Raw genomic sequence first — 13,607 nt, forward strand, 5'->3', positions numbered from 1 at the left:
CACAAGGGGTCTGAGGATCTCATCTCGGTACCTAATGGCAGTCAGGCTACCTCTGGCGAGCACATGGAGGGCTGTGCGGCCCCCCAAAGAAATGCCACCCCACACCATGACTGACCCACCGCCAAACCGGTCATGCTGGAGGATGTTGCAGGCAGCAGAAGGTTCTCCACGGCGTCTCCAGACTCTGTCACGTCTGTCACGTGCTCAGTGTGAACCTGCTTTCATCTGTGAAGAGCACAGGGCGCCAGTGGCGAATTTGCCAATCTTGGTGTTCTCTGGCAAATGCCAAACGTCCTGCACGGTGTTGGGCTATAAGCACAACCCCCACCTGTGGATGTCGGGCCCTCATACCACCCTCATGGAGTCTGTTTCTGACCGTTTGAGCAGACACATCCACATTTGTGGCCTGCTGGAGGTCATTTTGCAGGGCTCTGGCAGTGCTCCTCCTGCTCAAAGGCGGAGGTAGCGGTCCTGCTGCTGGGTTGTTGCCCTCCTACGGCCTCCTCCACGTCTCCTGATGTACTGGCCTGTCTCCTGGTAGCGCCTCCATGCTCTGGACACTACGCTGACAGACACAGCAAACCTTCTTGCCACAGCTCACATTGATGTGCCATCCTGGATGAGTTGCACTACCTGAGCTACTTGTGTGGGTTGTAGACTCCGTCTCATGCTACCACTAGAGTGAGAGCACCGCCAGCATTCAAAAGTGACCAAAACATCAGCCAGGAAGCATAGGAACTGAGAAGTGGTCTGTGGTCACCACCTGCAGAACCACTCCTTTATTGGGGGTGTCTTGCTAATTGCCTATAATTTCCACCTGTTGTCTATTCCATTTGCACAACAGCATGTGAAATTTATTGTCAATCAGTGTTGCTTCCAAAGTGGACAGTTTGATTTCACAGAAGTGTGATTGACTTGGAGTTACATTGTGTTGTTTAAGTGTTCCCTTTATTTTTTTGAGCAGTGTATATAAGGACTAGGGTGCCATTTGGGACCTAGGCTGTGAGCGACAACAAATGTCAACCTAAGCCGAATAATACATTCATGCATTACAGCGTCTGAGACTGCAGAAGTGCAGTTCTTATTGCTACACTAAGTAATGAACTTAATTTCATAACAACTTGACATAAAACGAAGGCATCTGTAACCACTACCAAAACTCTTCCCAGGTACATTTACCTGATGGGGATCCAGGAGAGGAACGAGAAACTCTTCTACCGCGTGCTGATGGAAGACATTGAGGAGCTGATGCCTATCGTTTACACTCCCACCGTGGGCCTGGCCTGTACACAGTACGGACACATCTTCAGGAGGCCCAAGTAAGAGCTGGGTCTTGATTATATATATATTTTTAAGAATACACAACCTCTCACATTACTATAGATATTGGCTTTGATTAGACTGCTAAAATCTGTTTAGATGGCTAAAAATGATTAGATTTGTTAAAATGTCAGATTTCCTATTAGACAAAGGGGAGGGAGTTAACTGTCTGAGGACTCTATTCCTTTACCCACAGAGGCCTGTTCATATCCATCTTGGATCGAGGCCACATTCGCTCCATATTGGACAACTGGCCAGAGACCAATGTGGCGGTAAGCTGAGTTCCAGCACCATATTGAAAACATTGTCTTTATGTTGATATGGCCTTGCTGTGTAATGGAGTGATAGCCCCTCGCTCTCTGACAGCCCCTCCCCCTCGCTCTGACAGCCCCTCCCCCTCGCTCTGGCAGCCCCTCCCCCTCGCTCTGACAGCCCCTCCCCCTCGCTCTGACAGCCCCTCCCCCTCGCTCTGACAGCCCCCCCCGCTCTGACAGCCCCTCCCGGTGTGGCATTCATTAGGGGAAGTTCAGGTAGTCCCACCCCTGTCTGTTTCAGCTTCATTTGGTGCTTAATGAATAGAACCCCTACCTGTTGTCCAGGCGGTCGTGGTGACAGACGGAGAGCGTATCCTGGGCCTGGGGGACCTGGGGGTGTTTGGGATGGGCATCCCCGTGGGGAAACTATGCCTGTACACTGCCTGCGCTGGGATCAGGCCCGAGAGGTGCCTTCCTGTGGTCATCGACGTGGGAACTGACAACGAGGCAAGTTTAAAAAAAAAAATAATAATAATAATCAAATCAAGCTTTACTGAAATGCGCATCGAAATGAAACATCTCAGTACAATTAGTTGACAACAAAGATGAACTAAGGAGCTCCCAATATCTATAACCAGTCTCCTTATTCCAGACCCTTCTGAAGGACCCATTCTACATGGGTTTGTACCAGAAGCGGGATCGTTCCCAGCTCTACGATGACCTGATCGATGAGTTTATGGAGGCTGTGGTGGACAAGTACGGCCAGGACACCCTGATCCAGTTTGAAGACTTTGGGAATCACAATGCATTCCGCTTGATGAGGAAATACCGCGAGAAGTACTGCACCTTTAACGATGATATCCAAGGTCTGAATTCACACCATGTAAATATAGTATGCCAAATGGAGTGTGTTGTAGTGAGTATGTACAGCTAGATGAATAACAGACCTGGGTTCAAGTACTATTTGAAATAATTTAAAATACTTTACTATGTGATTGATTGAGCCTGGCGCAGTGTAACAAATATAATATTCTCACGAATGCAAACCCTGCTCATCTGGCACTCCAGGCAGACTAGAGCAAATGCTACAAGTATTTGAAAGAGTTCAAATAGTATTTGAACCCAGGTCTGGTGAATAGCTGTGCATTTACAGCGTGTGTTGTGGTGTTCAGGAACTGCAGCGGTTGCCCTGGCAGGGCTGTTGGCAGCTCAGAGGGCCATTGGGAAACCCATCACTGAACATAGGATCCTGTTCTGCGGAGCAGGGGAGGTAGGCCATTCTCCTACTTGTATTACCAGATTTCAGTGTCTGCACACAGCAATACCGTTACCTGACACAATGTAGTAGGTACTAAATTGATGTACCAAATGGTTAACACTGTGCTCACTAAATCATAATAAGAAGTGTCATTTTAAATTTGCTTCATACTGACTCAGATACTGAGTCATACTGTAAATTGACACAGGACATTTTTACTTGTTATTGCTTCACTTGTTTTTGCACTCGTGATATTTTTGTCAGCTGAATAATAAATAATTGTGTGTTCTTTCTTCAGGCTGCCCTGGGTATCGCCAACCTGATTACCATGTCGATGGTGGAGAAGGGTTTAACCCAGGACGAAGCCAGGAAAAAGATCTGGATGTTTGACAAGGATGGCCTACTGGTCAAGGTTGTGGTCCAGTCCAAACACAGACACATTGTCTTTCACTTCTCCTTTGTAACTGTCTGTGTGGCGGAACTGAAACGCTGTGTATGGAGTGACATTAGAGCCAACAGAAATGGAATCTGAATTCAGTCATTTTGAATTTGTATCAAGAAATGTAATTTAAATTCAGTGTTTTTTCCTGTGACTTTTTGTAGGGCCGAGCGCAGGAGACAGATGGCAACCAGGAGGCTTTTGTGCATGAAAGTCCCGGAGATGTGCAGAGCTTCTTAGATGCAGTCAACGTCATCCAACCAACAGCCATTATTGGTAGGATCCATATTCTCCATTCTCATCTTTATAATAGTAATAATACATTGTATAATTGAAATCAGTGTAACTCTTGTTGTCCGTTCTTAATGAAACCCTGGTAAGCCTAACTTGTTGTCTGTTCACAGGTGTGTCCGGGGCTGGACGCCTCTTTACCCACGACGTCCTCAAAAAGATGGGCACCCTAAATAAACGACCAATTATATTCGCCTTGAGCAACCCTACCACCAAGGCAGAGTGCACGGCTGAAGATGCCTATACCCTCACAGATGTACGTATCGATTCACCCATGTCGTCAGCTGCGTCCTAAATGACTCCCTATTCCCTACATAAAGCACTACAGACGTACTGCACTATGTAGAGAATCAAGCGCCATTTGGAACGCGGCCCTCCTCCTCATGTTTTGTTAGTGTGTAGGCCCAGACCCACACACTGACCCATAGTCACCATGGCTTCTTTCTCTGAATGTTGTTTGATATTCAGGGTCGCTGCCTGTTTGCCAGTGGAAGTCCGTTTGGCACGGTGACTCTGGCTGATGGACGTGTTTTCACACCTGGACAAGGGAACAATGCTTACATATTCCCAGGTTAGAATCATTAGATTATCACGTTTTCTCATCTGTATTTACAAAAAGAAAATCTCAGTGAGCCATCTCTCTTCAACAGCCATGGCAAAGTGGATACGCATAGATGTGCCACATACGTGTATTGTGAGACTTGTGTCGATTGTTGAAAGGGGTAAAGTGCAGTGTGTCTGCTTTGTCTGGCTGCAGGTGTAGCCCTGGCTGTGATCCTCAGTGGCGTGAGACACATCAGTGACACGGTCTTCCTGGAAGCTGCCAAGGTCAGAAATAAAGCTGCATTTCACTCTTTCAGAACTCTCAACCTCTCTCTCTCCGTTCAGCTCCCCTGTATTTACACACTATTTGACAAAAAGACAGGCCCTTGAAGAGATATTTTACAAATTTTAGTATTTTGTTTACAGAGAAAATTGTTATGCAAATGATGAGTGTTTTTTGTCATTCCGTCAGACCCTGGCAGACCAGTTGACTGATGAGGAGCTGGCTGAGGGGAGGCTGTACCCGCCACTGTCCAACATCCGAGAGGTCTCTGTCCAGATGGCAGTCAAGGTCAGGATCAGACACTCTACATCTCGCTTCTTGTCTGTCAAATACATTTTGAGGGAGATAAATTCATAATTTGAAAAAGCATTCTACAAAATGAGCAAGGTAAAAGTCCTTTGATTATGATGAAATCTGGTGGCTTCGTCAAACACAAAATATACTGAGGATGATGTAAAGAGTACCGCCCTGCCTTTGGTCTGATAGTGTCAGAGGGCACATTTGAGAATAATGATAATGAAGGCAAATATGTGCCTTCATTATCTGCTCAATAACTCAATCCGCCTTTGCACTCCTTCTAAACAACGCACCTTTTTTTACATTTCGGCAAAGGGTAAAGTCTACTAAACTTTGTCCACTCTGTTCAAAACAAATTCTAGATTTGGGAACAGAAAATTGTACTGAGATCAGATATGTTATTAATGAGAATATGTGCATAATGTCGGCCACAATATATCTCGTTCAATCTTCTCCCACTGCCGACCACTGGGCTTCCTCTCACCACCATATTTGGTAGTGAGTGGAAACACCAAGCGGATGCTTCACATTTAGAAGTCCAGTGAAATATCTGTGTCATTGTTCTATCTGTGGCAAAGATGTGCCTTTTAAATGTACTCTGTGTCTCACTGTCTCCCCCTGCAGGTGGTCCGGTTTGTGTACGCCAACAACATGGCCTTCCGTTACCCAGAGCCCAAGGACAAGGACACCTTTGTCAGGTCAACTGTATGGGACATCAACTACGACTCATTTCTCCCTGACATCTATGAGTGGAAAGGGATGAACCCAGCACCTGATCATTAGAGAGTTTTGGGTGTGGAAAGGGGGCAACAAATCACGGTAGGGAAGGTGGGCGGGCGTTAAAGAGGGAAGGGTAAAACTGGGAGGTGGGGAGGACAGTTAAATTAGGTTAGTTGTTTAATCCTAGGGCAGATATTTGACCGATTTGTTTGTCAAAATCAATTGGCGGGCCAGAAAAATGTATATCTAGTTTTTGTCATTCATGAGTGGCCTGGAGTTTTTTTTCTTCTTCTACCCAAATACCCACCCAATTTTTTAATTTTTTTTTTACTCAAACCCGTAGTCTGCCCACCTCTGCATTAGAGTAACCAGAATCCACTCTGTCTCCAGGCTTGTACACATATTTATTTATCTGAATTGACCTACTCTTCCTTTGGCATGTTTTTATATTGGACCGTTGTGTTTAACACGGGCCCTGATTTTTCCCTGTTCAGTTTCCACATGAAAACCCTCCAGAAGTGAGGTTATTGTTAGTCAACATGCTGCTAGCTAAACAGAAGGATTCCAACATATAATATCACTCCAAGCTCTGGAGACCCTGCTTGAATTAGTTCATGAAACAGTTATGCAAAAAATCTAAGTAAAATAGTAGAACTCAGTAATAGTTTAAAGGCTTTTGCTGTGAAATTATTTTTTTGTCCATATCCCCATATGAAATAATATACAGTCTATGTATATTGTGTTATTGACATTCTAGTCATTTAGCCAGGGTTGTGGTCAAATTTATTTTAGTTCCAGACAATTCAGGAAGTGCACTGAAATTCCAATTATCTTGAATGCTTTTCAATGAGGAACATTTTGAATTGGAATTTGGTCTGCTAAATTCAGGGTTGGGGTCAATTCAGAAAGTAAACACTCTTATCCAGAGCGACTTAGACTGTAATTAAGCACTTGTTAGACAGTTGACAGAGCCTGGATGTTTTGTAGAGCGTATGTTCGCATGTGGGTGTGAAATGTCTCCTAGCTCTGATGATATTTCATTTGAAGATGGACGGTGACAGTTGTGAACTAGATCAATATGTTTGTGTCATGAATCCTGGGTGTATTCATTAGTCAGATTCCTTTGTAAAAAAGTTTTGTCTATTGCAAAACGTTTTGCAATGGAAAAGGTTCAGTCCAAACTGAAAACATTTTGCAACGAAAATTTGTTTCTATTGGACAAATTTTCAGTTTGCTTGGTTTACTTCTGTTTGGTTCCTAGAGTAAAAGGTTTCCATTGCAAAACATTTTGCAAAAGACCAATGAATATATCCCAGATCATATCACCATGAGTTTCTCCCAGACTAAAGACTAGGCATAGGGAACCAGCCATATTCCTTGGCCATACACATATCAGGGGATGGGGCTAATTTTCAGTATAGAGAGAAGAATGCTGCAATAAGCACCATATCCAAATAGACATGACCAATGTTAGGATAAGCTCCATTGTCAGAAAACATAAATACATTACATGAACTATAATGCTCTTCACAGTCAGTTTTGTATAGGCAGCATATGGTTTACAAGCATAAATTTTTTTTTTTTTACTGGTTTTACATTTTAGCCACATTTTATATACAGAACTGTCCATTCACTTTTTGAATAAATGGAAATAAGTAAAAAGATAAGCTGGATAGAAAACCAGCACAAGGCAGCTGAAGTTTAGATACACAGGTCCTAGATTTGTGAGACCGTTTAGTTAAGGATGGTAGACTGGCTTTTTTTATCCATCTGCATAGGTGAGCGACATGACTCCCATAAAATACACACCTCACTTCTCACCGCGGACGTAGCCAAAGAACAATGAATTGTATAGGAACACAATAGCTGAAGAAAAAATATATTCAAATCGGCTTATTATTTTTCTGCATATCCAACGGGCTAATTATATCTCTTGTACTGTTAGAGTCCTCTTGTTGTAGTTGATCAAACTAGTTTGATGAGATGTCATTCACAAATGTACTATGTTCCACCCTTGAATTTAGATTGGACCATTAAATGACAGTCGGTCTCATTCAATGATTATGTTGGCCCATAAGCCTGTCCAAGCCTGTAACATTGGTCTCCCATTCAGAGAATTGCTGTGCTGTATTCTTGTCTTGTTTGCTTTTCATTCATTTACTTTAAGTGCCCTGGTGAAAGTGTATGGTTGAATCCCCGATGGTCCTTCCTCTTCCAATGTCTTTGATGTGTGCATACATGTGTGTTTCTGGAGTTTATTTTTGTTACGCAGTATGGCCTTAGCGAATGAACGCACAAAGTGGCAAAAGCGCTCCTCGAGACCCCTATGTGTGCTGTTACATGTGCAGAATTAAAATTAGTTTTACACTTGTTGTTGCACCCTCCCTTTGTCCTTTTTAATTATTTATTATTCTGTGTATCTATTTAACAACATCTCCAAATTGATTTAATTCCAAGCTGGTCTACATTATGACCGTCTGATCATCAACACCAATATTGGATCCCAAATAGAATCATGAGTTGATTGTTTTTCTAATATGATTAAAGACAGTATAGAAATAACACATTTTCCATTTTCTGTGCCACTTTGAGGCCAAGTTAGATTTTATTTTTGTAACTATAACAAAACTATAAACAAATGTTCCCCAAGCTTTATATTCAGACATGCACTCGAGACTTATTTGTACAAAAAACATACTTGCTGCACACTATTTAAACAGGTTTTTGAGATGTATTAAATAAAGTAAATGACAATTGGTTGTGAACAGACTTATGTATATTATGAGCATCTGCAGCAATAAAATGGACAATGTGGTTCCATAGACATGTTTTTTTTCTACAATTGCCTCACGAGCAGCATAACCTCCAACTTATATTTTTAGCATTTTTCTTCTGTATACGTTTCACAATCTACCATATGGGTGAGATTTCAGGTGCTCCTTAAGTTGTGGTATGGTGGACAGCGCCATGCCACACACATGACAGCAGAGAGGTAGTTTCAACAACTCATTTGTCCCTTCTTTTACGGTGACCTTCCCATCCTTTTCCAGCATCTGAATGACTTCTTGAGATTCTATGAAATAGTCTGTTGTGAATGAATTCCAGTGTTTCTTGTTCTTTAAACAAGGGGAGTCAAAGTCCTGGCTGATCACGTGTAGATGGACATGGCTCATACTGGGGATGGCGTGGTAGCCCTGGCGGAAGTGTAGCAGGCCAGCATCGGGGCACTGCTGTTGTACAATCCTGTCTGCTACCTGGTTCATGTGCCTCAACAGATCACAGTGCTCCCTGCGCAGTGTCTTCAGACTGGGGATGGACTCCCAGGGCAGGACCAGCCAGTGGTAGTGAGCCTTGGGGTACTTGTCCATGATAACAACTACTCTGTCATCCTTGTAGACCTGCATTTTGGGGTCTTGCATTGAGGCTTTCAATCCTTGGCTCCAATATCCTAAAGTTTCAGTTTTCTCTGTTTGAGGTTCAGGCTGTGTGTTAGTGGAGGTGGACCCTCCATGCTTGCACTGAGTGGAGTCCTCTGTTTTCCTTGGTACTTTTTGCCCAGGGGGCTCTCTGTGAAGCTCCCGCTCCTCTGAAGCAGGCCCACAGGGCCTCTTGGTGCCCACACTGGACTGAGAGTTGGATGGATCCTCTTTGAAGCACACAGTATACGGGTACAGCTCATTGACCATGTGCAGCTGCTGGCCAGATCTCATCTCCACTTGGTTGCCTTTACCCACCACCTCAGAGTTCACACTAGTGGGGTTGAAACCCAGCTGTTTTACACTGATATACCCTTTGTTGCAGTCTGCCTTGAGCTCAACCTGCTCCCTGGAACATTTTTTGTCTTTTATCGTTGTTTCTGGACCCCGACCCAAGACAACTGTCTGTAGGTGAGGTAGATGAATCGGTTTATGCCTTCCATTTTTGCTGATCAGCAAACAAATAGACATGGTCCTCTTCCTAAAGAATTACGATTTTCTTTAGTACGACAACAGCTACTTTTCTCTTTTCAGCCGATGCAAGGTGCGTCAGCGTCGCTAGTATTTTGCGCCTGGTTTTGTTTCGAGCACGCACAAAGATGACGATTTCCTCTCTGGCACGCACAAGCGGAGAGGAAGAGGCGAAGCGAGAGGGATAACGACCCAAAATCTGTCTTTTCCAGCAGGTAGCGGTGTGTCGAATATGGTTAACAAAACATGGAATGGCTTATTTACTATATGTGGCTTAGTTGATCGAATAGAAGTGTCGTAATGATTAGGTTGTTACGACTGTACACGTGACATCCCGGCAACTGAGAAAAAGCATTTAATGTCGGTGCCTGGTTGTTACTAGTTACCACAGGCACAAAGTCATAACCCCCGCCTATTTCGACAGTGTATCTTCTTAAAATGTGATTTTAAACTTAACCAACCCAAAAAGCACATTTTTAGTTTAGTTTTCATCAATGTTTTTATTTATATATATATATATATATATATATAATGCCATTTAGACTTTGTGGCTGTGGGAACCGTTGTGCCTGTTGTTCACACGCGTATCTGCTCCCTCATTGGCTAGAGTGGTCCCACCTGATCTTGCCTCCCGATTGCCTTCCATTTTTTAAGACATTTATTTTCATTGTACAATATCTGGACAATAAAATGGATGCTATGTGGTAATGCTACTGCTGTTTTAATGTTCGTTTAATGATATTTAAATAGTTTGTTTTTCAACATGACCATGGACCTAACTTTTCTGGGGACAGGGTCGGCATACCCTTCCCCCCATCGTGGCGCTTCTGCCCTCGTACTCAGAACAGAAGGGGAGTGTTGGCTGTTTGACTGCGGAGAAGGGACGCAAACTCAACTGATGAAGAGTCAATTGAAGGCTAGTGAGTTGTTCACTTTTCTTTAGTCGTTGCTAGCTAGTTAGCATTAGCAATGTCAAACGTGTTGTTCTGGCGAAATAATTAACGGGTTATTCTATGTTTTAACTGTTTACAGAATTATTTAAATAAACACTAGATCGCCAACTTATTTTCACTATCAACAAAAACATTATTTGCTACTTTCCCACCCTCTTTGCTACACGTCATTTGGTGGTATTATTAGCTAGCTAACGTTACTTTCCCACCCGCTTTGCTACACGTCATTGATGAAAGGTTACAAACTTTTCAGCCTGTAACCTTTGACGATGACTGAGTTAGAAATGCATCCATGTTTTGGCAGTGGTCTCAACAACAACACTGCCTTAAATGAGGATGTGATCAGATTGATCAACTCATTTATGTTTTTCTTACAGGCCGAATCACCAAAGTGTTTATCTCTCACCTGCATGGCGATCACCTCTTTGGTCTACCAGGGCTACTGTGCACTGTGAGCCTAAACCTCAACCCCTGTCCCACCCAGCCTCCAACATGTGTGGATATCTATGGTCCCCAGGGTCTCAGGCAGTTCCTGAGGGTGGCATTAGAGCTCACCAGCTCCCAGCTTCTCTTCCCCTATTCAGTACATGAGCTAGAGCCCACCACTGACCAGTGTCCTACAGAGGGTCAGCTAAGCCCTGACGTCACAGCAGATTCTGGGCGTCTCCATCCCCAAGAACGCGCCGGCCGAACAATCCCCCTGGATGTCAACAGTGACTGCTATGTTATACTGGAGGAGAAGCGTTTTGTTGTGAAGGCGTTCCGTTTGTTCCACCGGGTACCCTCCTTCGGGTTCTCTGTTCAAGAACATGATTGGCCAGGGCGTTTGAACACAGAACTACTGAAGGATCTTGGTAATCACAATATATACCTGGCATAATAATCTATATGTTTATCTCTGGGATTTGTCTTGATTATTCCATTTGTTTTATATAGGCAAGCCATTGTTATGTCATCAACAAAAGCTATCTTTTGACAGACTGAATTGAGAGTACTCAATTTTAAAATAACTTACATATCTAACTTTGGTTGTTGCAGGTGCGTGAGAATAATTCGATGCCATCTTTAAAGAAAATGAAAAACTTGCACACTGCTCTTGCCAGTGTGTGAAGGCTGAGAGGCAGATAAAACATGTAAGCTTAATGAACTGAAGTGATATTGGCAATAGCAGTGTGCAAGTTTCTATTTTAAGGTCATTCCATTTTTAAATAAATGAAAACCTTTTGTCTATCTCTCAGGTTTGAAGCCTGGACCACTCTATGGGCGACTGAAAGCTGGTGAGTCGGTGACACTGGAAAATGGGCAAGTGGTGAAGCCCAGTGAGGTGCTGGAGGAAGCCATTCCGGGGAGAAAAGTGTGTGTTTTAGGGGATTGCAGCTCGTTATTGGGGGAGGGACCCCTGAGGGCCTGTCACAGAGCTGACATCCTGGTGCATGAGGCCACCCTGTCAGATGAGCATCGGGAGAAGGCAGTGGACCATGGGCACAGCACACCTAGTATGGCAGCTGCAGTGGCACAGGCCTGTTGTGCACGCATGCTGGTGCTCTACCATTTCAGTCAGAGGTATAAGCCGGCCGGCCAGCACAAAGAGGGTGATGAGGATGATGTCTTGGAGCTCAGGAGACAAGCTGAGGAGGCGTTGCAGGGCACAGGCATAGAGGTGTCCCTGGCGGAGGACTTTCTCACGATACCCATACCCCTCATAAGGCTTCACTGAGGCCTTACACTTGTTAGTTATGATAAATACTGTAAACAAAAGCCAGAGTGAGCAGGTTGTGAATTAAGCATCGAATGAATCACTTGGTGTCTGGGAAATATTTAGTAAATTGTCTGAATAAAAAAAGTATTGACTCTTTCTCCTTATTTTACTCAGTGATAGGGTTCAAGGCAATCTCCATTTTGAAGTTGTCAATTTTCTTCTTCACGATTGGCAGATACCTCCTGATGACCAGGTTGGACATGACTCCAACATGGTCATCTGGAGGGCTCAGCCAATAAATTTGGAAGTCCCACCCAGTTCACTACATGAAAACGGACGGTGTAAGCTCTCAATGGCGCAGTCCATGCCGAAACGGTATTTTGGCCGCTAGAGGCCTCTATCATTCTCTATGGTTCACACAACAGAATTGCACGTATTCAATTTGACCAGATTGTTGAAATCAACCTAGCTAGCATTGTACCTGCACAATGAAAATTATAAATTCATTTAGTTTCTGAATATTTGAAGACTCAAATTAACTGCTTAATTAACAGGCTAGTTTTCTGTTGGTGGGTTTGGATCTGCTACTACCCACTGTTGCCCATGCGCAAAACGCCATGTTGGAAAAAATTGTACTGAAAATCGTCAGAGAGGAAGAGGATCAACTCGGCGGAAAGTCTGTTTCCCTCCATACGTTTTTTTCACCCACAAAGCAAGGCGTTTTTGTATGTAGGTCGATAAGAGTGTCGAATTTGGTCAACAAACACATTAATGGTTATTTGCCACGTGAGGTTTATTGGATCGAATATAAGTTTTGTAATGCTTAAGTTGTTACGAGTATACTGATATAAGTAGGACACGTGACATTCCGGCAATTTAGGGGAAAAAACACTATATTCGGAGTTGTCTAGAATGCATATTTATGAAATGATGCTTGTAGCATTCTCTATTGAATAGAGGCGATTGACGTCAGCAACCCTCATCGAATATTTAAAAAAAAAAAAGATTACAATAATGAGATGATCCACCAATCCAAGGAAAGGATAGGCGGGAGCTGCACATCCCGCGGCACGGTTTTGTGGACAACGATTTCCATTGTTAGGGCGGAGAGACGTGTATCTTGTCAGAATATCCATCATCTTTGGAAGCGCTGATACAAAGCCGTGATTTGTTATCCAACGTTTATTTTAATATTCAAATGATTTCCCTATGTTATTTTAAAGTATCAAAGAAACATTTAGGATAAACGAAGAAGTACGGTTGATCAGTACAGTTCCAGCGCAAATGCAAGAACGGAATATCCCGGCCGTGTATGCAGGGTATGTTTGTGGATGGGGACGGGTGGCTAATGTTACTTCGTTTAGCAGTGAAACTCGCGAGTAAGCCAGCGAAATAGCATAATCGGTGGCTTCGACCTGCTTTTGATTGATATAAGACGAAATGACAGTGGATAGTTAGCTAGATAGTGTTATCAAGACCATATTTAAAACACTCGGACTGAGAATGGCTGCTCATTTATATGTTATTGACTTGTTTCTTCGTTTTGAGAAGCTAGCTAGCACGTTAACGTTAGCTAACTGGTTGTCCTGCTATGCAGCTGGCT

At 43.5% G+C, this 13,607-nt stretch overlaps 3 protein-coding genes across 5 annotated transcripts in view; 2 read left to right on the forward strand and 1 right to left on the reverse strand.

Moving 5' to 3' along the window:
- Positions 1 to 7,775, forward strand: part of me2 (malic enzyme 2, NAD(+)-dependent, mitochondrial) — a 34,813-nt gene extending 27,038 nt beyond the window's left edge. The window contains exons 4-15 of the mRNA XM_071404208.1: positions 1,170 to 1,319; positions 1,517 to 1,592; positions 1,920 to 2,081; positions 2,227 to 2,440; positions 2,747 to 2,844; positions 3,131 to 3,244; positions 3,436 to 3,547; positions 3,676 to 3,818; positions 4,031 to 4,133; positions 4,320 to 4,390; positions 4,578 to 4,676; positions 5,310 to 7,775. Of these exons, the coding sequence (XP_071260309.1) occupies positions 1,170 to 1,319; positions 1,517 to 1,592; positions 1,920 to 2,081; positions 2,227 to 2,440; positions 2,747 to 2,844; positions 3,131 to 3,244; positions 3,436 to 3,547; positions 3,676 to 3,818; positions 4,031 to 4,133; positions 4,320 to 4,390; positions 4,578 to 4,676; positions 5,310 to 5,468 (1,501 nt within the window). The 3' untranslated portion in view covers positions 5,469 to 7,775. The remainder of the gene's footprint in view (positions 1 to 1,169; positions 1,320 to 1,516; positions 1,593 to 1,919; positions 2,082 to 2,226; positions 2,441 to 2,746; positions 2,845 to 3,130; positions 3,245 to 3,435; positions 3,548 to 3,675; positions 3,819 to 4,030; positions 4,134 to 4,319; positions 4,391 to 4,577; positions 4,677 to 5,309) is intronic.
- Positions 7,776 to 7,971: 196 nt separating this feature from the next.
- Positions 7,972 to 9,352, reverse strand: aptx (aprataxin). Its single transcript, XM_071404213.1, has one exon. The coding sequence runs from the start codon at positions 9,350 to 9,352 to the stop codon at positions 8,309 to 8,311; it is 1,044 nt and encodes a 347-aa protein (XP_071260314.1). The 3' UTR covers positions 7,972 to 8,308.
- A 133-nt stretch (positions 9,353 to 9,485) lies between these two features.
- Positions 9,486 to 12,160, forward strand: elac1 (elaC ribonuclease Z 1). Of its 3 annotated transcripts, none has more exons than XM_071404211.1 (4): positions 9,486 to 9,567; positions 10,147 to 10,272; positions 10,683 to 11,159; positions 11,544 to 12,160. In XM_071404211.1, exons 2-4 carry the CDS (start codon positions 10,251 to 10,253, stop codon positions 12,020 to 12,022), a joined length of 978 nt encoding a protein of 325 aa, XP_071260312.1. In that variant the 5' UTR covers positions 9,486 to 9,567; positions 10,147 to 10,250; the 3' UTR covers positions 12,023 to 12,160. The 3 variants fall into 3 exon arrangements, with proteins under 3 accessions (XP_071260312.1, XP_071260311.1, XP_071260310.1); XM_071404210.1 differs by having other exon boundaries at positions 9,493 to 9,567; positions 10,103 to 10,272; XM_071404209.1 differs by lacking the exon at positions 9,486 to 9,567 and having other exon boundaries at positions 9,894 to 10,272.
- Positions 12,161 to 13,607: the final 1,447 nt, after the last annotated feature.

The sequence above is a fragment of the Salvelinus alpinus genome, chromosome 5 (genome assembly GCF_045679555.1).
Source record: "Salvelinus alpinus chromosome 5, SLU_Salpinus.1, whole genome shotgun sequence".
Classification (NCBI taxonomy): domain Eukaryota; kingdom Metazoa; phylum Chordata; class Actinopteri; order Salmoniformes; family Salmonidae; genus Salvelinus; species Salvelinus alpinus.

What these genes read in the sequence shown, in the direction of transcription:
- aptx (XM_071404213.1), bottom strand. Translation starts at nt 9,352, where the DNA reads ATGTCTATTTGTTTGCTGATCAGCAAAAATGGAAGGCATAAACCGATT.
- elac1 (XM_071404210.1), top strand. Translation starts at nt 10,116, where the DNA reads ATGACCATGGACCTAACTTTTCTGGGGACAGGGTCGGCATACCCTTCC. An exon ending in GAAGAGTCAATTGAAGGCTA is followed by an intron (nt 10,273 to 10,682) that starts GTGAGTTGTTCA and finishes TTTTTCTTACAG; the next exon opens with GCCGAATCACCAAAGTGTTT. An exon ending in AGAACTACTGAAGGATCTTG is followed by an intron (nt 11,160 to 11,543) that starts GTAATCACAATA and finishes TCTATCTCTCAG; the next exon opens with GTTTGAAGCCTGGACCACTC.